The 26,114-nt window shown below is 43.7% G+C and overlaps 1 protein-coding gene across 10 annotated transcripts in view; it reads left to right on the forward strand.

Annotated features, from left to right (window-relative positions):
* The first annotated feature begins 1,627 nt into the window (after positions 1-1,627).
* Positions 1,628-26,114, forward strand: part of MARK3 (microtubule affinity regulating kinase 3) — a 111,258-nt gene continuing 86,771 nt past the window's right edge. For 3 of the 10 annotated variants that reach the window (XM_084632629.1, XM_084632631.1, XM_084632634.1), the window contains exons 1-2: positions 1,631-2,148; positions 25,477-25,668. In XM_084632629.1, the coding sequence (XP_084488755.1) occupies positions 2,098-2,148; positions 25,477-25,668 (243 nt within the window). In that variant the 5' untranslated portion in view covers positions 1,631-2,097. Of the gene's footprint in view, positions 2,149-16,338; positions 16,378-25,476; positions 25,669-26,114 lie in introns of all 10 variants that reach the window. The other 7 variants (XM_084632626.1, XM_084632628.1, XM_084632630.1 and 4 more) reach the window with 6 other exon arrangements.

Genomic DNA, 26,114 nt, shown 5'->3' on the forward strand with positions numbered 1-26,114 from the left:
TTTCCCAACATTTCATACTGTGGACCACATTTTTATAAAGAAATTGTCTCTGGCCTTCACCCCATCCATTCCCAATAGCATCATTCTGTTATTCTTGCTAACATAGACACCTCCCAATCACAAGTGCATGGACCACCTCCTTGCTGCTTCACAATCACATGCATTACCTTCCCCTACATCCTTCATGATGCACCATCTCCCCTTCCATTCACAAGCATGCAGGCCCCCTTCCTTCCCAGTCACTCTCACATGAACTACTTCCCAGCATTTCCGCGATCCTGTAACATTCTAGTGGCAACTACAGCAATTGTTTACAAAAATTAATATTAGGAAAGTATTTAATGTGTTTTAGTTTCAAATGCGTTAGCAGCAGGAAACAGAAAGGTGGAGTGAGCACTCTGAGATTGGCAAGCTCGCAAAGGCCACACTGAGAAACCCTGCAACACCCAATTGTTTTCAAAGGGAGTCAGTGTTAGACTGACCCTTATAACAAAATGGTATTGTATGTACAGGTTTCAGAGTAGCAGCCGTGTTAGTCTGTATTCGCAAAAAGAAAAGGAGGACTTGTGGCACCTTAGAGACTAACCAAATATGCTCAAATCAATTGGTTAGTCTCTAAGGTGCCACAAGTCCTCCTGTTCTTTTTATTGTATTTACAGTAACTGCCCCTACATGGCAGCATTGCTACTGGGCCACAGAGTGACTTGGGCCATTACCACGGAATACGCCACGCCGGCGGAAGTGGAGCAGGGCCATGGCAATGGCGCTACTGCCATGCAAGGCCAACCAGGGCAGTGCCCTGTGCGATGCAAGACGGAGCTGGGTAGTGCCACTCGGGCTGAGGCTGTGCGTGCCAGAGCAGAGTGTCACCACATGAGGTGGAGCAGATCCGAGCCGCTGGCGCCAACGCCACATGAGCTGCGTTGCCACCGGTACCAATGCCAGGGTGGCGTCAAGGCCACGCGAGGTGACTAGCGGGCTGCCACTAGGGCCAATGCCACAGAGGCAGAGCAGGGCAGTGCTGCCAAGGCCACGGAGGTGGCGCAGGGCGGTGCTGTTGGTGCCGCTGCCACGCGAGGTGGAGCAGGGTGGTGCGAATGCCCCGTGAGGCGAGGAGGGCGGTGCTGCTGGTGCACGCCAGGAGCCCAACACCTGGGCTGCGTGGCTGCTGGGGTGGGTGCGCCTGTGGCTGAGGGGCTGGGCGGGGTGGGTGAGCTCAGCAGCCCCAAGCCTGGACTGACACACAGGGAAGCTGACTGGGTGCCACCCGCCCCCCGGGGCGCTCAGTCCCTGCGGAGGCCTCTCCCCTCCTGCGCCCCGCCAGGGCCAAGCCGCCTAGCAACAAGCAGCCGGCGCCGGCCGCCCAGCCCAGCCCAGCGCCAGGGCAGGGGGCGGGCTCTTCCGGTTCAAGTCGGAGCGGAGGAAGCCGGGCGGCCATCTTGGATCCTCCATCCCGGAGCGGGCGGCGCTGAGCCGTGGAGTGGGGGCGGGGGCTGCAGGCTGCCGGAGCCGGCCCGCGGGGCTCCTGACACCCGGCTCGGAAGGCGCAGGGGAGCCCGGGCCAGCCGGGCGGCGGAGCGGGTGGGGGGGGGCCCGGCATGCTAGCGGAGGCCCGGTGAAGCGGGGCTGGGGGGAGAAGGGAGGGGGAAGCGCTTCGGAGCGGGCCTGCCTGGCTGCCAGTGCTCGGAGCTGGCTGCGGAGCGGCGGCTTGTTTTCCTGGCCGGGCTCTGCAGCGCCCCGCTGCCTTCTCCGGGCCGCTCCCTCGCCCCCCCTCAGCCCGCTGCGCTCTGCAAGGATCCCCCCGCCCTCCCCCTCTGCGCCCTGGGCTCCTAAGCTGGCTGTAGGATGAGCCCGGAGGACTCCCCGGGGGAGACGCTGCTCCATCGCCAGGCTGGAATATAGCTCGGAAGTGGGGTGGCGGCGGTGGAAATAAGCAGCCCCCCCACCCCTTCCCTTTGATGGTGGCCCTTCGTAACCGCTGTCTCGCAGCAGAGTGACAAGCATTCTTGGGGGGGGGGTGGTCGGCTTTTGTTGGGGGAGGGGGTGTTTTGTTTTGCTGTCGCAAGCAGCCAGTGGCTCCGGCACAAGCGAATTAAAATGTCCACTAGAACTCCCTTGCCTACGGTGAATGAACGCGACACCGAGAATGTAAGTAACCCGGGCCGCCGGCTGGGCTTTCTGGGGCGGGGGCGAGTGGGCGCTGGGGTGGCCGGACCTGCCCGTCACCCAGGGAACGGGTGGGCTGATGTGCCTTGGGGGCTGTGTCGCTTGTGTGGCTGAATGTGACTGCTCTACACAAAGGACGGCCTGCGTAGAGAGGGGTGGTTGTATTGTGTCCAGACACACAAATGTCTCAGAAGAAAAACTGCTAGAGAGAAATGTGCATTTGTTTCAGCAGTTGTTGGCCCTCTCTGTGCCAATATAAACCCATAGTTGTAATTTGAGTGAAAGACCCTGTACAGAATCAAACTGTGTAATTTAAAATCCCCAAAGTGGAGCCTGGCATTGTGGGTATATATTATGTTCCTACTGTTGTGACACTGGTTCAAGGCACTGTCCTGGCAGCTGGATGCTGTTAAACATCTGATGAAGTGAGCTGTAGCTCATGAAAGCTTATGCTCAAATGAATTTGTTAGTCTCTTTTTCTTTTTGCGGATACAGACTAACACGGCTGCTACTCTGAAACCTGTTAAACAGATGTTTCACAGGTGTGTGAAGAGTATTGTTAGTGTGAGTGCTGTCATTGAGGTCCAATGCCTGCTTATTAAATTACTTAAATTACGGTTTAACTTAGTGTTTTTCAAGAGCTTGGTTTACTAGTGGTGGTAAAAAAAAAAAAAAAGACAAACCCTGTAATGTTTTAATGATGTATCTTATATGGTGCAAATTCAGTACTGTCTCGTATATTAGTGATGCAGAATTTGAGAAAAATAATCCATCTGCTCTGATGTTTGTAAGCTGAAGTGTAAAATAATCGCTAAAACAAGCCAATAAAGCACTAGTAAACAGGGTGCAGAGAACAGTCCTGTACTGGCAGGGGAGGACTCGATGACCTAGATAATAAGTCTTTCCATCTCTAATTTGTATGATTATTAATGACTAGAATAATAGCTTTATTGTCACTTGTTCAGATGATATTGGAAGGTCCCCTTTTCTGAATTAGCAGCAAAGTCAGAAAGTCCTTCCTCTGTTAAAAGGTAGTATTTGGCAGTGAACGCTAAACATATTCTAAATAAAACTGCATGTTTTTAATGAGCTCAATCAAACAGTAATATAGTTAGCATTTTATCTGAAATATTTTTAATATGTAAATAAATTGTATGTAGAAACTTAATATAATAAAAAATCAAACTCAGTGAGACAAACCCTCTCTAAGTAGGAACCTTATTTGCTTAAAGTTGAGACCAAACTTATTTGACCTCAGAATAATCATTCTAAAAGGAAAAATTATTAGGAAAAAAACTGGTCTTTTTGTGTGAGAAGGTATGCAGATGAGTTGTAGTTTATACTGCTCTGAAGCACAAATTAGCAAAATCAGTGAGCATTATTCATATTTCTTTCTTTATGAATATAACCCAGTGTCCTTTAGAAACTATATGCTGGGTCTGAGTGAAAGTGATTGGGGAGAGAGATACCTGTTTTGGACTGAAATAAGGAAAAAGAAGATTTAGGCTGAATATTAAGAAAAACTGCTAGATTTGTTAGAGAGCAAGTAGTCTTCTAAGGGAATTGGTGGAAGCCCTATTGCTTGAGACATTTTAAAACAAGACCAGACAAAGCATTAGAAAACATGCTGCATAAAAGAATCACTGCATTGGCAGGATTTGGATTTTATTGACATAATACTCATTTTTCACTTCTATGTTCTTTATTTGTCTTAGCCTTTGGTACAACCTGCCGGCTAAGGGCTGTATTGAGCAAAAAGTCAACTAAGCATATTTTGTTGCAGAATCTCAATGGGCTTCAGCCCAAGGGCCAAAGCTGCCGTGTGGAAGAAAAGCATTAAAAATGAAAATTGTAGTGGCCTCTTGTATTCAGCTGAACTTCCAAATGGCTAAAACAGATTCCCCTGTGATGTTTTGCCCAGTCATCGTACTCCTAGCTGCATTGGATCAAAGTTTTTAAATTCCATTTTGGCCTCATCTTGATCAACCAGTCAACAGTGCCCTTGTTGCCAAGAAGGCCAGTGGCATTTTGGGCTGTATAAGTAGGGGCATTGCCAGCAGATCAAGGGACGTGGTCCTTCCCCTCTATTCGACATTGGTGAGGCCTCATCTGGAGTACTGTGTCCAGTTTTGGGCCCCACACTACAAGAAGGATGTGGAAAAATTGGAAAGAGTCCAGCGGAGGGCAACAAAAATGATTAGGGGACTGGAACACATGAGTTATGAGGAGAGACTGAGGGAACTGGGATTGTATAGTCTGCGGAAGAGAAGAATGATGGGGGGGATCTGATAGCTGCTTTCAGCTACCTGAAAGGGGGTTCCAAAGAGGATGGCTCTAGACTGTTCTCAGTGGTAGCAGATGACAGAACAAGGAGTAATGGTGTCAAGTTGCAGTGGAGGAGGTTTAGGTTGGATATTAGGAAAAACTTTTTCACTGGAGGGTGGTGAAGCACTGGAATGGGTTACCTAGGGAGGTGGTGGAATCTTCTTCCTTTTGAAGTTTTTAAGGTCAGGCTTGACAAAGCCCTGGCAGGGATGATTTAGTTGGGGCTTGGTCCTGCTTTGAGCAGGGGGTTGGACTAGATGACCTCCTGAGGTCCCTTCCAACCCTGATATTCTATGATTCTATGAAACCACTTTAGAAATTGTTTAAAACTGGTTCTATAATTTGGTTTAAATCCTAGTTTAATAAGTTGGAAACATGTTATTTGACATTGGAGCTAGAGATGAAGTTTTTTTCCACACAGGGTATTTCATTCTGGTTTCAAAATACAGAACAAACTCCTCAGTAATTTTCTTAATTAATGTACAGTGCTTGTCACCTTTGCTTACAGATATGTCACTTTATACTCTGATCAAAGCAGATTTGCAAGTTAAGCAAAACTGAGCTGGGTGACCACTCAGGAATACCTGTAATTAGTAGTAGTGTGATTCAGTAAGCTAATTCTTCCTTTTTAGTCACACTGAACCAAAACCCAAATATATAGTACTGTACTGCTTGAGGTGCTGCCTTCAGATGTCGTGACCATCAATGATAAAAACATTTGCTCTGTGATCTTTAATGTAAAGTGTTGTTCTGGCCAAATTTAAACTGATATTTACATTCTTTCTGCCTAAATTACCTCTAAATTCAGTTGGATACAAAATTAATTTTATTCCTATTTTAATTCTAAAATACAGTATCATTCACTCCTAGTCTAACTGTTCTTCCACCTCCAAGATGGTTGTATTTTATTAGAAGGTAAAATGAAGCCTTAACTACCTAGATGAGGCTTAATTAGTTAATGTTCCTAAAGAACTTTGATCTTTAGATGAAAGGTGCTTAGAAATGCAGAGTATCCAGGGAGCCTTTTGGCCATGGTCATGGGACTCCGTAATGTCTTCTGTATACTAGGAAAATTACCTAGTGCTGATAAAGGGTGCAGTTTAACTGGACATATAGGCAAGGCCTCCTCATCAGTGCTTAATTTTTTTTTATCTTTTAATAAAAGGCAATGTATAGCTCTCTTTGTTACTGAAAGATCCTTCAAAACGTAAACCATTAGAGTGGAAAGTTTGTGTCAGTCGTTTTCCCTTAAGGCCATTGGTTATTCATGTTTCCCAGCCAAAAAGGGCTGGCCATTGAGGTTCAAGAATCTGTGACCAGGAGTCCCTTATATTTCTCAGGAAAAGGATCAGGGGTGACTCATATATAGGGGAGCTTTCTGACTTCCACTGATAACACGAGGACTGCTGCAGGCTGGCTGACTGCCTGAAAATGAGCTCTGAGCTACCATTGTAGCTTCTGGCCACAAGGGTGGAGCAGCTCATCTTAGGAACCTGCTAAGCTGAAGGCTGTTGGCCAAACCTACTAAGTCTCCTGGTATTTCAGGGAGACTCCCATATACCACCAAAAATTCCCAACTCCTGATTTAATAACGTCGCCCACATAAAGATCCATTTATGTCAAATTAATAAATTCAGTTATATTACCCAGAATCGTATGCATCAGCTACATATGCGCATCAGCCTCTCTTTCTCCCTCAGTCAGTGAGAGACTGATGCACATGTGTGACTGACTCACAAGATTCTGGGTAATGTAGTTCAGGGTCTGTAAAGTGCTATTTAAAGTAAGGGGTGAAACAAGGCATCTCGCGGTCCGCCAGGGGCTTACCCTGAGCAATCCGTGAACCAAGTTTGGGAACCCCTGCTCTAGAGAACAGAGAATGGGGAAAATAAATGGACAGAATGAGAGGAAGGTTTCTTCTTGAGGAGAGAAGATGAGGAAACTGTAGCTAGAAATGAGAGGAAATATAAATGGTATGGAAATCCTTAGAATCAATGAGATTTTAAAAAACATGAAGAAATGGAAGGGGTGAGAGAACCACTTTCAGGCTAATTAATTTTATTTATTTATACTTCTATTTTATTGTATTTCCATTACATAAACTGTATATCTGTAAAGGGGTGAGGTGACTATTTTGAGCATTTATTAATTTTGCTAACTACCCTGAATTCTAAAGTTTAAATAATTGGAGAAAAATAACTACAATTTGCCCTTTAGTAATCTTCATGACCACAGCGAATGTGGTGGATTACCCATTTAAAAAATGTTGAGATGTTGGCAGCTATTACTCCTGAGGGCATTCTGCATCAAAAAAATAAAAATTCTGCAAGTTTTATTTGTCAGTAAATAAATGCAGAGGCTCCACATGGCAGTGTGGCGCATAGGCCACTGGCTGCATGAAAGTGGGAGATCACCCTGCAGTTCCCCCACTCCCACACCGTGGACACGGACTCAGCGGTGAGGCTGCACCTGACTCTGACACAGTACAAGGCCTGGGTCTGCCCCAGAAACACCCTGGGGCCCTGCCCCTCTGCGCCAGGCACACCAGATGTGGGCAGGCAGGCTCAACCAGCAGGATGCAGATGTGAAGGGGCTCAGTGTTGGGGGGTCCAGGTGTGGCGTGAGAGGGTTCTCTGTTGGACAGTCTGGGTGCAGGCAGCTCAGTGTGGGATCTGGATACACAGAGGCTCGTTGGGGGGTTCCAGGTGCAGGGGCAATGGGACTCTGCAGGGGCTTTCAGATGAAGGTGGTTGGGGCTCAGTATAGCGGTGTGGGGGTCTCAGCAGGGGAGTGTGGGTCTGTGTGCAGCTAGTTGGGGGTAAGTGATGTGGGGGCTCGGGGTGGTATGGCTCATCAAGGTGGGGGTTTGTGTGCAGGGAGCTCAGTGCGGGGGTGGTCTGAGGTTCAGGGATGGGAGTCTGGAGGCAGGGGGTCTGGGTGAGGGGGGCTCCAATGCAGGAGTTGAGGTTCAGTGGGGTGGGGTTCGGGTATGGAGTGCTAGGGGGTTCTGTGTGTACGGGGTGAGGCTTGGCAGGAGTGTCTGGGTATGGAAGGTCTGGATGCACGGGGGTTGGGAGGATGGGGGAGCAGCTCCCCATACAGTGACCCCTCCCCCCCTGCCCCTGCAGCTGAGGAGTGATGGGGGCAGGAAGCAGGGGAGGATGCTGAGCTTCCTGCAGTTGGGGGAGGTTTCTTGGGGTTGGCCTGACACAGCCGCAGCCACTCCTTGCAGGGGAAGAGGAAGTCCCGTCTCTGACGGGTTCGGTTACAGAGACCCCCTTGGGAATGTCACCTGATGTGCTGGAATTACCTTTGAGCCCATTTTCCACTGTCAGCTTCAGACTCCAGAACCCTGCCTTGTTGAGCCAGACACGCTAGTCTGCTGCAACACAGACCCAGGTCTGGTCCACACACCCAAAGCTGCAGACTTCAACCAAAAACTGCTCAGCAAGTTATCTATTTCCAGCACCCAGACACCCAGTTCCCAATGGGATTCAAACCCCAAATAATTTCGTTTTACTCTGTATAAAGCTTATATAGGGTAAACACATAAACCATTCGCCCTTCATAACACTGATAAGAATGGCCCTTCTGGGTCAGACCAAAGGTCCATCTAGCCCAGTATCCTGTCTTCTGACAGTGGCCAGTGCCAGGTGCCCCAGAGGGAATGAACAGAACAGGTAATCATCAAGTGATCCATCCCCTGTTGCTCATTCCAACTTCTGGCAAACAGAAGCTAGGGACACCGTTCCTGCCCATCCTGGCTGATAGCCATTGATGGACCTATCCTCCATGAATTTATCTAGTTCTTTTTTGAACCCTGTTATGGTCTTGGCCTTCACAACATCCTCTGGCAAGGAGTTTCACAGGTTGACTGTGTGTTGTGTGAAGAAATACTTCCTTTTGTTTGTTTTAAACCTGCTGCCTATTAATTTCATTTAGTGACCCCTAGTTCTTGTGTTATGAGAAGTAGTAAACAACACTTCCTTATCTACTTTCTCTACACCAGTCATGATTTTATAGACTTCAATCATATCTCCCCTAGCTGTCTCTTTCAAGCTGAAAAGTCCCAGTCTTATTGATCTCTCCTCATACGGAAGCCGGTCCATACCCCTAATAATTTTTGTTGCCCTTTTCTGAATCTTTTCCAATTCCAGTATATCTATTTTGAGATGGGACGACCACATCTGCACACAGTATTCAAGATGTATTTCTTGAGTGGTAACAGCTAATTTAGATCCCATGATTTATATGTATAGTTGGGATTATGCTTTCCAGTGTGCATTACTCTGCATTTGTCAACATTAAATTTCATCTACCATTTTGTTGCCCAGTCACCCAGTTTTGAGAGATGATCTATATATAGAGAGAGATGCACAGATGTTTGCTCCTCCAGGTATTAATCACTTACTTTGGGTTAAATAACAAAAGTGATTTTATTCAGTATAAAAAGTAGGATTTAAGTGGTTTCAAGTAATAACAGACAGACTAAAGTAAGTTACCAAGCAAAATAAAACAAAACAGGCATGTCTAAGCCTAATACATTAAGAAACTGAACACAGGTAAATCTCACCCTCAGAGCTATTCCAATTTCACAAACTAGACTCCTTCCTAGTTTGGGCCCAATCATTTCCCCTGGTACAGTTCTTGTTAGTTCCAGCTCAGGTGGTAACAGGGTTTTTTCTCATGACTGCAGCCCCCTTTGTTCTGTTTCACCCCCTTTTATAGCTTTGGCACAAGGTGGGAATCTTTTATCTCTCTGGGTCCCCACCCCTCCTTCTAAATGGAAAAGCGCCAGATTTAAGATGGATTCCAGTACCAGGTGATATGGTCACATGTCCTGTGAGACCCCGCCCCCCAAGCCTCCTTTCTTCCCGCCTGACTCTCAGGAACACTGGAAGGCTTACAAGTAAACAGAGCCATTTACAACCAATTGTCCTGGTCAATGGGAGCCATCAAGATTCTAAACCACCATTAATGGCCCCCACTTTGCATAATTACAATAGCACTTAAGAGTAATACTTCATATTTCTAGCTTCAGATACAAGAATGATACATTCGTACAAATAAGATGAGCACGTTCAGTAGATTATAAGCTTTTGCATAAAGCATATTCCAGTTACATTATATTCACGCTCATTAGCATATTTCCATAAAACATATGGATTGCAACGTCACACCGTCCTCTCCTGCCACCAGCCCAGCCGGGAGTAGCAGCTGATCCCGGCTCAGGGTAGGAGCCACTGGCTGGGGTGTCCCCAGCGCCATAGTGATTTACCTCTCCGCTGGCTGCTCCAGATGCCTGAAACAATGTACCTGCACTGCTAGGGAGTGGTGTTTGATTGCTCTTGCAGCTTCCCTGTCAGAAAGTCATTTTTCTGCAGGGAAGCAAAGAAATCTGTGGGGGACATGAATTCTGTGCATGCACAGTGACACAGAATTTCTCCAAGAGTAAACTATGCTTGCACAAACCAAACCACAAGTAGGTGGACTCCACTTCTGCAAAAGGAGGTTCCTGGTAGCTCTGAAGTCCAATCACTCCCTTTTTATTTCAAATGAGTGAGTGAAGTTTGGTGTGGGCCCAAAAATTCATCTTACTAACCCTCCCAAAATCCTAAATCTGGCTCTGAAAGTATTATATTATTATTTAAAGTACATTAATTTATGCAAATTAGGGTGTTTGCAGACAATCTGGAAGATTAGATTTGATTTATGCAATGTTTACCAGAAATGTCCTATTATAAATAGAAGTATGTAACCGGAAGGCTATCTCTGGCAACATGAAATTAGGGTCAGAAAAATTCTGTGTACCTATTACCAAAAGAGGTTTTTTTTTAGACTCCTCCCCCCCCCCTCGAGGGATAGCTCTCCTTGAACGTTTTCATAAGATATTTTAAACATTGAGATAACTGAGAAGAGAAGGTTCAGAGGTGACTTGATTACTGTCTGTAAGTACCTATATATGGAACAAATATTTGATAATGGGTTCTTCAGTCTAATGGAGAAAGGTATGACACCATGCGATGGCTGGAAGTTGAAGCTAGACAAATTCAGATTAGAAATAAAGCATAAATTTTTAACAGTGAGTTTAACCGTTGGAACAATTTACTGAGGATCATGGTAGCTATTCCATACTAGCAATTTTTAAATGATGATTGGATGTTTTTCTAAAAGATACGCTCTGGGAACTATTTTTGTGGCAGTTCTATGGCCTGTGTTATATAGGAGGTCAGACTAAATTATCATAATGGTCTCTTCTGGTCTTGGAACCTGTGAATTGCTATAAATTAAATTGCCACCTTCACTTAGAAGAAATTAAATATTAATAATATTATATAGTTACATGGGAAACTAATAATATAGTTACATGGGAAACTCCACATGACATGTTTTGTGCTTATCACAAATTTAAATTAAGAGTGTGAAATATACTCCTTTGGATTTTTTAGTAATTGGGATACCTTTAAATACAGCATTGTACTTCTGGACTACATCTAATATATTTGACTATTCTTGTAGTGTACTAAGAGTTAATAGTTTGACATGTTAAAGTTAGGCATGTGACATGCCAATTTGAACTACCCTGAATCATCTAATCCAATGGTTCTCGAACTTTTTTTTTGCGGACCACTTGAAAATTGCTGAGGGCCTTGGCGGACCACTTAATTATATTTCCAAATGTTGTTTGTACCGTTAGCTAACTATTGTAAAGCACTTTGGATAAAAGCGCTATATTAAAAAAACCCTTAATATTTTTTTGTTCTGCAAATAAAAGCACACAACTCATATTTTAATATCAGTAGTCTTACCTTTCTAATGCGATGGATGTGCCCTCTCTCCCCTGCCGTGGCAGCCCCTGAGCTGGGGCTGGGAAGGAGGAGGGTCTCTCCCTCTCTCCCATGCTGTGGCAGCCCCTGAGTTGAGGCTGGGAAGGAGTTGGGGGGGTCTCTCCCTGGCAGCCGCAGCCCTGGAGCTGGGGAAAGTCACCTCTTTATCTGGACACTGCAGCCCTACATGTCCCAAATTCCCCCCCCTTTCATCCCACTGCCCCCTCCCACCTACCCCCTATTCCCCCAAAGGACACCACCTCACCTTACATGTGTGTCTTCTCCAGGGTCCAGGCACCTAATTAGTGGAGCCATGACTGTGCAGCTCCACTAATTTGGTGGGTGGCCCTTCATTGTCTCTTGTGCGGCTGTCCAGGCGCGCACCTTAGAGGGATCTATCTGCGGACCACCTTAATGGAACTTGTGGACCACTGGTGGTCCGTGGACCACCGGTGGTCCACAGACCACAGTTTGAGAATCTCTGATGTAATCTGTATCTCCCAAGTTAATTGGGTGTTGTGGCACGGCTAAAATACCTTTTTTGGGATGAGTTTCACAAAATACATTTTTGCATTTTGATTAAGTGGTTTCCATTCTTTCTGTTTTACACCACATTCACAAACAACTAAAAGAAAACTGTACCCCTCTAGCTTGACCCAGAAATCTTGCAAAGAAACCAAATAACTTCTCGTTGACTAAAAATCAAGAGTGGTGCAAGCATAGATAATTCTGGCTAAGATTGGAGGTAAGTGTCCCTCTCCATCCCCTGTTTCTCACAATAGCATATGTTTTCGCTACTTCCTCCCATGCTTGGTCAAATACCACATCGTTCTGGGACTGTGCTGGCACAAAAATGGGAGGACTAAGGGCTTGTCTACACTTAAAGCACTGCAGCAGCCGTAGCTGCGCTGTTGTAGCACTTAGTGAAGACGCCACCTACGCCGACGGAAGGGTTTCTCCTGTGCGTATAGATATTCCATCGCTGAGAGTTGGTAGCTAAGTCGACAGGAGAAGCCCTCCTGTCAGTATAGCACTGTCTAGGCCAGGGGTTAGGTCAGTATAACTACATCGTTCAGGGGTGTGGATTTTCCACACCCCTGAGCAGCATACATGTACCGACATAAGTTGCTGGTGTAGACCAAGCCTAATCAAGCTTCTTTTGAGGATGGGAGAATGATACCTTGTTCTATTTAGAGTGGAGAATGTCCTCCACTTAAATCTGTAGAAGTTGAACTGCAATGGAGATATACTTAATAGACTATATATGCATGTAGGGGTTGATTTTGAGGGGTGCTGAGCACCCTTAGTTTCATTTAAATCAATCTCTTGAGGTCCAATTTAATAAGTATATTTATGGGTCAAAGCATGTGTCTTCTAAAATGGCATCTTGTTGTGCCATTGTATATCTAAGCTTTTATATCAGATTTATTCCTGCAGGATTAAAAGTCTAAACAATGTTTTTCTAACTGCAAGCTTGACCTGGTGTCTGGGTCCTTTTCGTTTCATACATATTTACTAACGATGATTCTGGAACCAACTTAGTTGGCAATTTTATTGATGATGCAGAGCAGAATGTGGCTTGCTCCTCTTCAGCTATTACTCTCCAGTGCTGATGTTAGTAAATATTCATTTTGGTCAGTAAATAAAGCAAATATTACTTGGAAAATGATAAATTTCAAATCCAGATATGTGAATATCAAGTGCCTTAAACTTTATTTTCTAAACGCTTCCACACTTGGGTATATTTTGTATTAAACAGGATTCCTATATTGGGTTTTGTAACCTGTGATTAGCACTAGACAACAAAATACACTTTTATTTTCATATAGTATATGGAGTATGGCTCTCACTCATCATTTGCTGTGTCTGTTGGAACTGAGAAAAAACAGCGATGTGACTACACCGGAAGGGGTCTCCGAGGCGGAGTAGCAGCAGCACCCTTAGTAGCCTATTGCCCTACAAGAGCAATTTGTCTTATGTCTATGGTTATTGAGCCTTAACTAGCAAATTATTCCCAGGTCTGGATCTTTGGTGTTATGATCACCAGCTTTGTCACTGAGCTTCTGTCAACAGAACTCTTTTTGTCCAACACAGTTATTAGTATTTCTCATGCAGAGCTAACACAAAACATTTGAGGGATGGAAATTTCTTTGCCACATATGGCAGGGCATCACACATCCTGTTGTTGACCAGTCAGTGTTGTTAGCCCTCGCATGTCTATTGAATGCAGTGTTTTGGGGCTCTGTCACATTTGCTGAGACTAAGTGGGTGTGTCCCCAATTCAATTATTTTCCTCCCAGGGGAATTAGGGGTATGTGTCATGATGTCTAGGCTATTTGTACTAAAGATTAATTTCTCGATCTTTTTTTTTTTTTAAACTGATTGTTGTTTGGCAAGTGTGACCTTGTTTAACTGGCCAATCAATTTCATTGAGTGTCATACTAGTTGGACAAATGGCAGAAGGTTATCTGTCTGAGGCCGTAACACTGTATTTTCACAATAGTTTCTTTTTGAGAGCAAGACTCTGACTTGGAACCATCCAAACCATCTCACTAAATGCTTATGGTTTAGTGATAGAAGGTTCCTTTATCCACTTCTTTAATTCTGCCTTAACTTTTATATGCTCTATTTGATCACATTGATCATAATGGTGTGATAGCACATGTAGAAACCATTACTCCTGGGGGAATTCTGCACCACTGCGCATGTGGAGAATTTATGTCCCCCACATATTTCTTTGCTTCCATGCAGAAAAATGACTTTCTGACGAGGAAGCAAAGGGAAATGACGAGCGGTCATGTGACCTTCCCCAGAAGTATGTTTCTGGTGCCCAGGGCAGCCAGTAGAGAGGTTAATCACTGTAGGGCAGGAGGCTGGACTGGGGAAGACCCTGCTGGTGGTTCCTCCCTGCGCCAGGCTCAACTGCTAGTCCTGGCTGGGCTGGGGAGCACAGGACTTCCTCTTCCCCTGCATGGCATCCAGGGTCAGGTCAGATACACCCCCACATTTCTCCTCCAGCTTCAGGAAGCTCTGCAAACTCCTCCCCTCCTTCCCACCCCCCCACCCCCACCCCTGCTTCCTGCACCCATTGCTCCTCAGCTGCAGGAGGAGGGATCCCTGTACAGGGAGCTGCTCCCCCGTCTGCCCAGCCCCTGAGCATCCAGACCCCCTCATACCTAGACCTTCCCACTGAGCCTCATCCCCCCCCCTTCACTCAGAACCTCCCCCCCAATGAGCCCCCCTCCCTCTGCACCATCCCGACGAGCCACCCACACCCGGATCCGCACCCCACCGAGCCCCAACCAGCTGCATCTGGATCCCAACTCCACTGAGCCCCATTCCCCCAGCAGCTGGACCCTACAGTGAGCCCCCCACGCCCAGACCCCACCATGCTGAGCCACAACCACCTTCACCTAGACCTTCCTTCAGAGTCCCATTACCATTGCATCCAGAACCCCCCAACAAGACCCTATGCATCCAGATCCCCCCCCGTACCCGGATCCTCCACTGAGCTGCCCGTACCTAGATTGCCCCACACAGAACCCTGTCAACCCACATCTCTATCCCCCCACACTAAGCCCCTCCACACTTGGATCCTGCCTTGCTGAGCCTGCCTACCCACATGGAGGGGCGGGGCCTGGGGTGTTTCTGGGGCAGGCCCAGTCCTTGCGCTGTGTCAGGATTGGGTGCAGCCTCACCACTGACTCCATGTCCCAGGGAGGAACTGCACAGTGATATTCCACCTCTGTACAGTCAGTGGCATGTGCTCCCCAATGCCATGCTGGAGCCTCTACATTTGACAAATAAAATTTGCAGAATTTTAAAATGTGTGCAGAATTTTTATTTGGCACAGAATGCCCTCAGGAGTAAAACTATGTACTTCTGCTAATGCTCTAGGGGCCAGATTCTGTCCCAAGTCCTTACTTGTGTTGAATAGTACGATGTATAGTCCCATAAATGTCAATTGGATTATGTGTGAAGTAAGGTACTACTACTCAGTGTGAACGAGGGGAGTGAACCTGGTGTTAAATACCTTATGGTGCTCTAATATTTCCAGTAACTTGATAATGTGACTTATTAAATGGTAATGGGAAATTAAATTAAATTCTACTTCACCTGTATTAGAAGTAACACTAGGTTACTATGAAACTGAATTTCAGACATCCAATATGTTATGTTTGCATTCTGTGTCCGGGCATGGACAATGAAAAAACTTGTCAGTTTCTTGGTTTTACTTAATTTCTCAAATATTTGCATGATGTTTGAATTATAAACACTGCAGGGAATGCGATTTTTAACGTTTTTCCATTGAAATTTTAAAAAGCACACATGGTGCAGCTAGTTAAATTGACAGGATTCTTATTGGCTCCATTACTTTCCAGAGGGTTCTATATAGCAGCCATAAACATTGATAAGTCAGGTCACTTTACTTCGCTGTAGCACAAAGCTATGGGTGACTGCAGAGGCAATGGAGATGTCTACAGACGTTGGAAGACAGCACTATATATTGGCTTATGTTTGCTTGCTATGTGGAAGGCTGTCATCATAACCACATGAGCTAGAGACTTCAATTTTTTAAAAGACAGTTTTCGTTCTACAGAAATTGATATAATTGACCTCCCTCTCAACAAAGCTTCATAGAAAGCCTGAGTGAGCACGTATATGTTTTTTTCAAACCCTGTGTGTAGTCTGTTTAATACTTTATGCCCACTGGAAGAATTTATAATAAAATTCCATTTACCCCAGGTTTTCCCAGCTCTGTTAGCAATTTCCTAGAGTACTATATTTAACTCTGAAATCTTACTAATTAATGAATCTAATCATCCTCTCTGTCTTGAGTGTTCCTGATGCACCCATCGGGGTGTCTAAGCTCTGAATATTTAGATGTAATGTAGAGCTAACATTGTCCAAAGGAATGTCAACTGTGTGCTCCTCCAGGCTTCATTTGCTTTTCCCTTTTTTCCTTCTTCTCTTTTATCTTTTTTCTCTTCATGCTTATCATTATCTGGCCTTGAGAAAGGATGTCGTCTCTTCACTGGGGGAAGGCTTTTGCGAAAAGGTGGGTTTTGCATTGTGTTCTGAAAGCTTAGGCTCAATCAGATCTCTTGCAGTAAGGTGTTTCACAACTGCGAGGTCCTGTGCACCTCCTCCTTAAATGTCTTCCTGAAGTCAGAATCCCTATGGAGAAAAGCTGTCTTCCTGGGTTGGAAATGGAGAGGTGGCTTCTAAGATAGCCACCTCTGTGCAAGAGCACCTTAAAGATTAAGACTTTGGATTAGGGTACTGCATGTATCAAGACATGGAAAAAGCGATAGTTTTGTGATAAGGGCGCTGAACTGGAATTCAGGAAATACATTTTAATACTGGCTGTGCTACAGACTTCCTGTGTGTTCTCTGGTTAGTCAGTCTCTCTCTGCCTCAGTTTGCTATCTGTAGGACAATGCAGTTGTTCCTTAACTGACCATGATGCGAGGATAAAGTCATTTTGTGACACTCTGCTGTGGTAAGTGTCGTAGAAGAGCCTTACATTTTTTTAAACTGTTTCCACATATTTAACCCACCAGTCATTTAAAAAAAGGTTAATTGCTAATAAAACCCTAGATGGGGTTAAAATATTAATGTTTTATTTGTGACTTTAAAAGTTATTAAATGGCCCCAGCCTGCCCTTTGCTTCCTGTTAGAAGGCTGGGGCTGTTACAGAAGCCCTTACTAGATGAAAACCAGTGGGCAGAACTGCATGTATTAGGTTGGGACTCTGCCTGTGAAAAAAACAAAAGCTTCTCTAAGGATAAGCTGTGTGGGAGGGAACTGAGAATCTGCTTGTGCTGATGGGTTAACAATGTGTTGAAGCAGTTGGTCAGGAAAGCAGCTTTTGAGCTATGCTGCTTGCCAGGGGAAGTGGGTAACTCCATTAGCAGGATAGGAGATACTATACTACTTCTCTTGCTTCTCAGCTTCCCCAAGCTTTCCTGAACAAGTAGACTTTCTGGATCAGTTACTCTCTGTACCACACCTCTGCTCCTTTGGGAATGTTTTGGATAGGTGGTAGGAGATTTCTTGTCTTTTTTTCGACATGTGGAGGAGACCCAGTGTAGCAGAAGGAACTTTGCCTGTCACCTTGTGCTGCCCTGATGACTTCTGCTACATGCATTGACAGAAGAGTACATGAAAACCTCCTCTTCAACCAGGGTGTGGAGGCTTGGGCTATTAAAAAAAATAATAATCATACACTCAAATTTAATACAAAAAGTGTATTTTCATAGGAACTCATACTGAGTAGCCATAAATGTTGACTTTTTTTAAAAAGGTGATTTGATGATAGAAGTAGTAAGAATTATAACTTAAAGGGTGGCTTTTGTCACCATCACAATTAATGAGGCTTCATCCACTCTCAATATGCTGCTGCATCATCCCTCTTTAAAAAAAATTTGCATCCTAATTTAGCAAGTTCATCGAAGTTGCTGTGTGGAAAATTGCCCTAGTTGAGAAAATGAAAGCTAGTGTAAATCCGATACTTCAGGAAGATGGAATAGAGGAATAATTACCCTTTCATATGAGAGGGGGACTTATTTAATTGTTTAGCATTTTACAGCTCTGAAAGGATGCATAGGAACAGAATTCTTTGGTAATTGATATCCCTGCCTTTTGCATTTTACCTGTACAGTGTCAGGCCCTCTGCTCTACCATCAGTTTCACAAGTAGAAGCGGATCTCATGCTGGAATTTATAGAAAAAGTTATAGATGTAATTTTCTACTTGTGGGGGAATTCTGCACCATTATGTCTGTGCAGAATTCATGTTCCCCACAGATTTCTTTTCTTCCCTGCAGAAAAATGACTTTTTCACAGGGAAGTCGCAAGAGTGATCACCTGCCCCTCCCCACCAGCATGGGCATATTGTTTCAGGTGCCCAGAGCAGCCGGCAGAGAGGTCAATCACTGTGGGGTGATGGAGCTGAGGACTCTCCAGCTAGTGGCTCCTACCCTGCACCGGCTCAGCTGCTAGTTCTGTCTGGGCTAGAGGCAGGAGACGAAAGAAATTGCTCTTCCCCTGCAAGGAGTGGCTGGGTCTGGGTTAGACCCACCTCCAGAAACCTCCTCCAGCTGCAGGAAACTCTGTACCCTCCCCGCTTCTTGCCCCCATCGCTCTTCAGCCACGGGGGAAGGGGCGGCGAGGAGGAGGAGCAGGGAAGCAGTCACTGTATGGGGAGCTGCTCCTCCATCTTCCCAACCCGTGTGCACCCGGATCCCCCACACACAGACTCCCTACACCGAGCCTCATCCCTTGCACCCAGAATCCTTCCACCAAGTCACCCGCACAGAACCTTTGCCCCACTGATCCTCACCCCCTGCACTCCGAGGGGCCCCCCCGTACCACTCCCTCCCACTGAGCCCTAACCCCTCTGCATCCAGACCTTTGTGCCCAGACCATCCCCCACTGAGGCCCTTGCACTTGAACCCCCACGGTGATGAGCCCTACCCTCCCTGCACCTGGACCCGCAACCCACTGAGCCCCAACCAGCTGCACCCAGACCCCCACTCCTTCAAGCCCCACTCCCCAATACCACTGAGTCCCCACATCGACACCCCTGCTGAGCCACATACCCCCCAGACACTTTTTCTGAGACATAGCCACCTTAATCTGGACCCTTCTGTCCCTTCACCTGGAACCCCACAATGAACCCCTGTGCATCCTGATCCCCCCTGCGTCTGGTACCCACTGAGCCATCTGCACTCAGATTGCCCCACACAGAACCCACTCACCCCACCCTGGATCCCCCTCCACACTTGGATCCTGCTGGGCTGAGCCTGCCTGCCCACACCTGGTGTGCCTGGCGCAGGGGAGCAGGGCACTCGGGTGTTTATGGAGCAAGCCTGGCCCTTGCGCTGTGTCAGGATCGGGTGCAGCCTAACTGCTGAGTCAGTGTCCTGGGAGCAGGGAGGCTACAGGGTGGTCTCCCACTTCTGTGCAGCCGGTGGCCTGTGTTCCCCGCTGCCATGCTGGAGCCTCCACATTTATTTACTGACCAATAAAAATTGTAGAATTTTAAAATATTGTGTGCAGAATTTTTATTTTTTTTTGGTGCAGAATTCCCTCAGGAGTAAGTTTTCTAACTCAGGAATCCCTTGCATCTCACCCAGGGGAATTCCATATTAGGCCTGATCTTGGCGGCGAGAGAGAAGAATTAATCACTTGCACTTAAGCAACCACTAATTTTAGTTCTGTGATTGATTTGATTGCCTTTTTTATGTGCAAACAGAATAATTCCAAGCCACTAATGTGAATATACCTGGTGCTGCAAATGGGTCAGTTTCACAAAGCTGAAAACAGTTGAGCCAAATCAGTTGGGGGGAGAGAATATAAATAGAAAATTGAGAATGGTATATTGGGCACTGTATAAGAACATTTTACTAGATGTCCAGAAAGTACCATTGAGAGAGGATACACAGGTTAAAAAAACACAGCTTGTCTTAGGAGGGGAAGTGAAAGCAGGTATAAAAAAGGGGAAATTGATACATCGAGAGAGATATCTAAACGGGGAGAGTGAAAGCAGTGAATATAAGCTAGGAATTGTAGAAAATTGATAAGGGAAGCAAAAGGACATCTGTGACCTGCAGAATTAAGGACAAAAAAGAGTTTTTTAAATATATTAGGAGCAAAAGGAAGCCTAACAATCGTTTTGGTTCGTTACTAGATGGAAATGGTAGAATTCTCAGTAATAATGCAGAAAAGGTAGAAGTGTTCTATAAGTATTTCTGTTCTGTATTTGAGAAAAAGCCAGATGTATTCATGTCATATGATGTTAAACACTTTTCTATGCCAGCAATAACATCCTTCTTAATTATATAGCAGCCACTTTTAAAATCAGCCGCTCTAGACAACTTGCATCCAAGAGTTTTGAAAGTGTTGGCTGATGAGTTTAGTGGACCATTACTGTTGGTTTTCAGTAAGTCTTGGAACACTGGCTTTCTTTCTGTCCTCTGAAACAACCCAGCTAATTATAGGCCTGAATTGGTCCCAGATAAAATGATGGACTGTCTCAGATAGGACTCAATTAATGAAGAATTGAAGGACAGTAACATGTAATGCCTGTCAGCAGAGGGTTATGAAAAATAGAACTTGTCAAACTAGATTTTTTTCAAATGAGATTACAGGTTGGCTGATGTGATATAGTTAGATATCTGTATAAGGCATTTGACTTGGAACTTCATGACATGATTAGGAAACTGGAAGGATTCAAAATCAGCATTGCATACATTAAATAGATTAAAAACTTCTCTAATGACAGGTCTCAAAATGTAAATTTAAAGAGGGAATCGGTATTGAGCACATGTTTATAATGGAACCCCATAAGTATCAGTTTTTTGGCCCTACATTATTTAATGTTTTTATCAATGAGCTGAAAGAAGATGTAAAATCATTACCAATAAAGTTTGTAGATATTGCAAAGATTGGGAGACTGGTAAATAATGAAGAGAAAAGGTCACTGATACGGAGCAATCTAGGATGCTTGGTAAACTAGGCTTAGGCTAACAATATGCGTTTTAATACGGCCAAAAGTAAGATCTGTCACCTTGGCCTGCATTTTTTGTTCTTTACTTACAGGATGGGCAACGCCGTTCTCCAGAAACAGTGACTCTATAAAAGATGCGGGGCGACTTTGTGGCTAATTAGCAGAACATAAACTGCTCCCAATGTGATGCGATGGCCGAAAGGGCTAATGCAATTCTTGCATGTGTATATATAGGGTTATCGAATAGGAGTATTGAGGTTATATTACCTCTATATTTGGCACTGGTGGAATATTGTGTCCAGTTCTGGTGTTCACAATGAAGAAGGATGTTGATAAATTGGAGAGGATTCAGAGAAGAGCCACAAGAATGATTAAAAGATTGAAAAGCGTATCTTATGGTGAAAGACTCAAGGAATTCAATCTGTTTAGCCTATAAAAAGAGAAAAGTAAGGGATGACTTGATCAGTACTTACAAGGGGACCAGAAATCTGGTAATAGAGAGCTCCTAAACCTAACAGACAAAGGTATACAAGATCCAAGAGCTGGAAGTTGAGGTTAGACAAATTGAGACTAGAGATAAGACACAGATTTTTAATAGTGAACGCAATTAACCATTGGAACATCTTACCATGGGTTGTGATGGATTCTCCATCACTTGAGATTTTTAATCAAGATTGGATGTTTTTCTAAGATATGCTCTAGTTCAACCACTGGTTTTGGACTTGAAGTATGAGTTAATTCAGAGAAGGGTTATGGCATGTGTTATGTAGATCAGACTAGATGATCACAGTGATCCCTTCTGTCCTTAAAGATCAGTGAAGCATTTTTCGTTGCAACTGACACTTGAGCGTTTGCAACCTTGTCATACCTGCAGTCCATTTGTGATCTTGTGCACATAGCTGAGCTTGGAGCGAAATAGAATTCTGCTGGCATGATTCTTCCAGATCAGTGAGGATTACTGGGGCACTGGTTTTAGGCTGTCCCCAGCTAAAAGAGTAGTAGAAGCTGCAAGCAGAGTGAGGAATTGAAGGAAGAGGTGACTGGGATCCACTTTGGAGGTTGAGATGGGCAGCACCAACAGTGAAATGACAGCGGAACGGACATGAGCTAGGTGGCAAGAAATACTTGCGGTTGGGGACAGTGTTTAGATACCCAAGTGTGAAAGGTGTGTATGGTGAACGTCCTCGGGGTTGGGGTGGACAGTATGGAGGATACAGAAAAATATTGGGTAAGTGGAGAGTAGGAAAAACAGGATGGATACAAATTGATTTTTTTTGAAGGATTTTTTAATTTAAATACATTTTAATTTAAAAAATAAACTTATTAAATCTGAAATTATGGCAACCCGTGTTAAAGCCTAAATTGTCTACAATCAATCATTAAAATAAAATGTAAAAAAAATATCCAAGCAGTATATATTTGCCAAAATTTTAAACACAGTCAGACCCCTGAACTGGTGGAAGTTAGTGGTTAAGCATCTGGATCCAGAGTGTGTTCAAGTGCTAAACCAGCTTTTGATAGCAGTAGCCTATTTTGTAGGTGCAAAGAGAATATTTTCTTCTTCTCAGTTTATTCTACTAGTTCAGTTCAAGGACTAGTCTATCAAAGTTGAGAAACCAATTGGGAGTCAAAAAAGCAGAAAAACTTTGTTTTCTTCTTTGAATCCGTAAATCAAAACGAAGCATAAGAAGATTAAATCTGTTAGTTCTAAAATCCTGAAGAACATTGTGACCCAGAAACAGTTCAGTTGACAACAGATAATCTTAAATGAGAAATGTGTTTTGATAAACTTTTTTCTTATGTATTCAACATATTAAAGGTAGTTTTATTTAACTGATAATTCTGAAATGCTGTTTTTGTGCATGTTTCTTTGAATTCCAATTTCCATTCAAATGCTGCTCAACACAAATAATGTGTAATATATATTACACATTTGTGTGTGTATATATATGTATATGCATCATTTATATTTTCTAACTATTCAAATATTAAGACTGAATGTATGTTAATTTATATAATTAAATTAAATAAATATATATAGATATAGTATACCCTTTTGGTTAGCCAAAAGTAGTACTGAATTTATTGTAAAGACTATGTTTAGTTACAAATCAACATGTTTTAATGGTAACCTGGCTTTAGGAAAATAACTTAAAAAAGTACAAATGCAAAATAATATTAAAATTGATGATTTAAGTCAAAGTTTCCTGCTTGCTGATTTAAATAATTATTAAACTCAGTGATTAAAATAAATCCATCCTCAGGAAAAGGAATGAAGGGAGAACAAAAACAAGAAAGCCATAATAAGGCTTTGTTTTATAGAGTTTCCTTTAAATCATATATGAAAAAGAGATGGGAGGAGAAGCATGGAAAGAGGTTTCACCTCCTCACAAAATACCTGTTATTGACTTGATATACCAAATTAGTTCAGACAGCACAAGGGGACCCATATTATTTTATGCATCCAAGTGAGACCATATGGTGGGAAAGAGGAGAGAATTGGGACCAAAACCCAGATTCTCTTCCACCCTACCCTGCTGTGGTAGATGCTCCCAGCAAAAGCTCACTGGTTTCAGTCTTGTCTGAGAAATGTAATTCAGGGGTTCGTCTAAAATTGGCAACTGTGCAAGAGGACGGAGGCAGTCAATTCCCATGGTGCTAAATTGAACAGACTGATTACTCAAATGCATTGAATCCTCCTTTCCCATATAGACTTCTTGGATACATGTTAACACTAGTACTACTTCAGAATGAGCAGTTGATCCAAAGGCCTTGAAACAAATACCACCATGATAGGATTTGACAATTAAACTCTGGGCTATTAGGGGTTATTTTCCAGGATACTTGAAGTTCTCTTTCTAAAGTTTGTGGATATACAAAAATGTATTTCTGTTGGCATTGCAGCATTTCTGTTATAGCAAAGTTTTTGTTAGCAGAAAATAGCTTGAAGGTTTTACATTCAGCTAACAGTTAACAAATGATATATACTGTTGGCTCCTTGCCATGAGAAAGTGCTACAGTACAAGTGAGTTCAGTGTACAAATAATCAGAAAGTTGACAAAAGGGTTAAAAAAAAATTCAACAAATAGTTTTCCTTTTCCTTTTTTTTTTTTTTTCAACTAGGTCTTGTTTGGGAGCATTTTAAAAAACACTTTGAGGAGGCATCAAACTCAGCCTGTGGAACAATTTCTTTAGAGCAACCCCATCCTTCCTTATGTGACCCAGGGTGTCTAGGGTAGCCCCCATTGAAAATGCAAGGTCAGAGCAGGCTGCAAAAAGGAGAGCAGATTCTTGCAAATTGGAGATGAGCACTGTTAGATTCACCAACCGGTCACAAACTATTCTCCTGGTCCCCCACACTAGTTATCAAGAAGCTGAAAAAAGAAATCACGCAACCCCCTTTACTGCATTCCAGTTCTCTAGTTCCCGATCAACACCTAGGTCCAGTAAAGTGAGAAGTTATTTACAACTCTGCTCACTATTACAAAAGGTTCTTCTAAACACCAAAGGGCCAGCCACGTTACCAGGTCAATATTAGTTTGGATCTTACCCAAAATACCACACTGCCAGCCAATCCTTTAGTATCTAAAACTAAAGGTTTATTAGAATAGAAAAGAACAAGGAGAGAGTTGTTAACTTGTCAAAGCAGTCAGATACATACATGAAACTTCAGGGTCCATATATCAGATTCTTAACTGTATTGGTGAGTTTGCTGGCTCGAAAATCCCTCTGGAACACATCCAAAGCTTGGATCATTCAGTCTTTGTTCAGAGCTTCAGTTTGTATGTAATGAAGTTACTCCAGAGGTGAGGCACAGGATTGAAGACAAAATTGAGAAGATGCAGCTGCCTTTTATATCCTTTGCCATGTGGCTTGTACTTCCTTTGTCCCAAACAAACTCTCAACACATGGGCACTTGCAGTTCCCTGTACAGACTTGTCCTTACTGTCCGGCTGACTCATAGGTGTAATCTCTGCCTTCTCTCAATGAGTTAATTGTATGGCTGATTGCCTTTGATAGGCCATCAAGCAGGCTAGATAGTGCTGATGCCAATCTGTCTGGGGCGTGTCACCCAGAAACACAGCACACATTTGAAGTACAAATATACAATACATATTTATAGATTACAATACAAAGATGATACATACATATAAATGTGATTATTATATTTAGCGAATTAAACTTTTACACTGATATCTTACATGGCATATCTGATTAATTACATTGGCAGGATATTATTGATACCAATATTATAAGTGTCTCATGTATTCCATACAGCATCAGACCATATGTCAAAATCCTAAAAAGTACTGAGCCTTTGTACCTAATACTTTATTCAGTGGATTTTGTGGGAGTTCAGCACCTTTTAGAATTGAACCCTTAAACAGCGGTGTGGAATCAATACTGAAGTTGATCAGAGCTGCCTCTAACTGCTGCCATATAGGCCCATAAGAAAGGAGAGAGTGTGTGGATCAGATATACTAGTGACACCCAAAATGTGTAATTGTACATTGCTGTAAAACAGAAATTTCTCCAGTTCAGGTTAATTACTCAGCGATATGTAATGCTTCAGAACTTCGTTTTTGTAATTGATGTACTTGTTTTATTTAACACTTTATCTTACACATTTATTATCTTTATCACAGCACACCTCTCATGGAGAAGGACGTCAAGAAGTTTCCTCACGAACTGGGCGCTCTGGAGCTCGCTGTAGAAATTCTATAGCTTCCTGTGCAGATGAGCAACCTCATATTGGAAATTACAGACTTCTTAAAACTATTGGAAAGGGGAATTTTGCAAAAGTAAAGTTGGCTAGGCACATCCTTACTGGCAGAGAGGTAAAATGCTTTTGTTAACTCTGTAAAGCATGCTCTATTGCACTGGTTCTGAAAGTGCACTTTAAATAGCGTTATGTGGAGTCCAAGAATAACATGGCATTTTTCTTTAGAGAGAAATGGATAAACCCCCAAAACTTCTATGCATTTGCTGGAAAGTGAAATGTTGAAAACAAAAAGATAGAAAACTAAAGTCTTGGCTTTTAGTGATGTATACAAAATGCTGTTTATTAAAAAGGGCCTGTTTTATACTGGATCTTTAAGAAATGTTTGTTAGCAAGTTGTTGTCTTTGGCAATTCTTCAAGGTTGAGGGTGATTTCTTTCACAAGTTCTATTTTTATTGAGGCGTCTGATTGTTGCCACAGGCTCGTTGGCAGACGTTGCAGGTGGTGTTGGCCATGATTGCTGGGTGACGGTTGTCTGGCGTTTTTCTGTGACCAGGGCAAGG

The sequence above is a fragment of the Lepidochelys olivacea genome, assembly GCF_965140295.1.
Source record: "Lepidochelys olivacea isolate rLepOli2 genome assembly, chromosome: 6".
NCBI lineage: Eukaryota > Metazoa > Chordata > Testudines > Cheloniidae > Lepidochelys > Lepidochelys olivacea.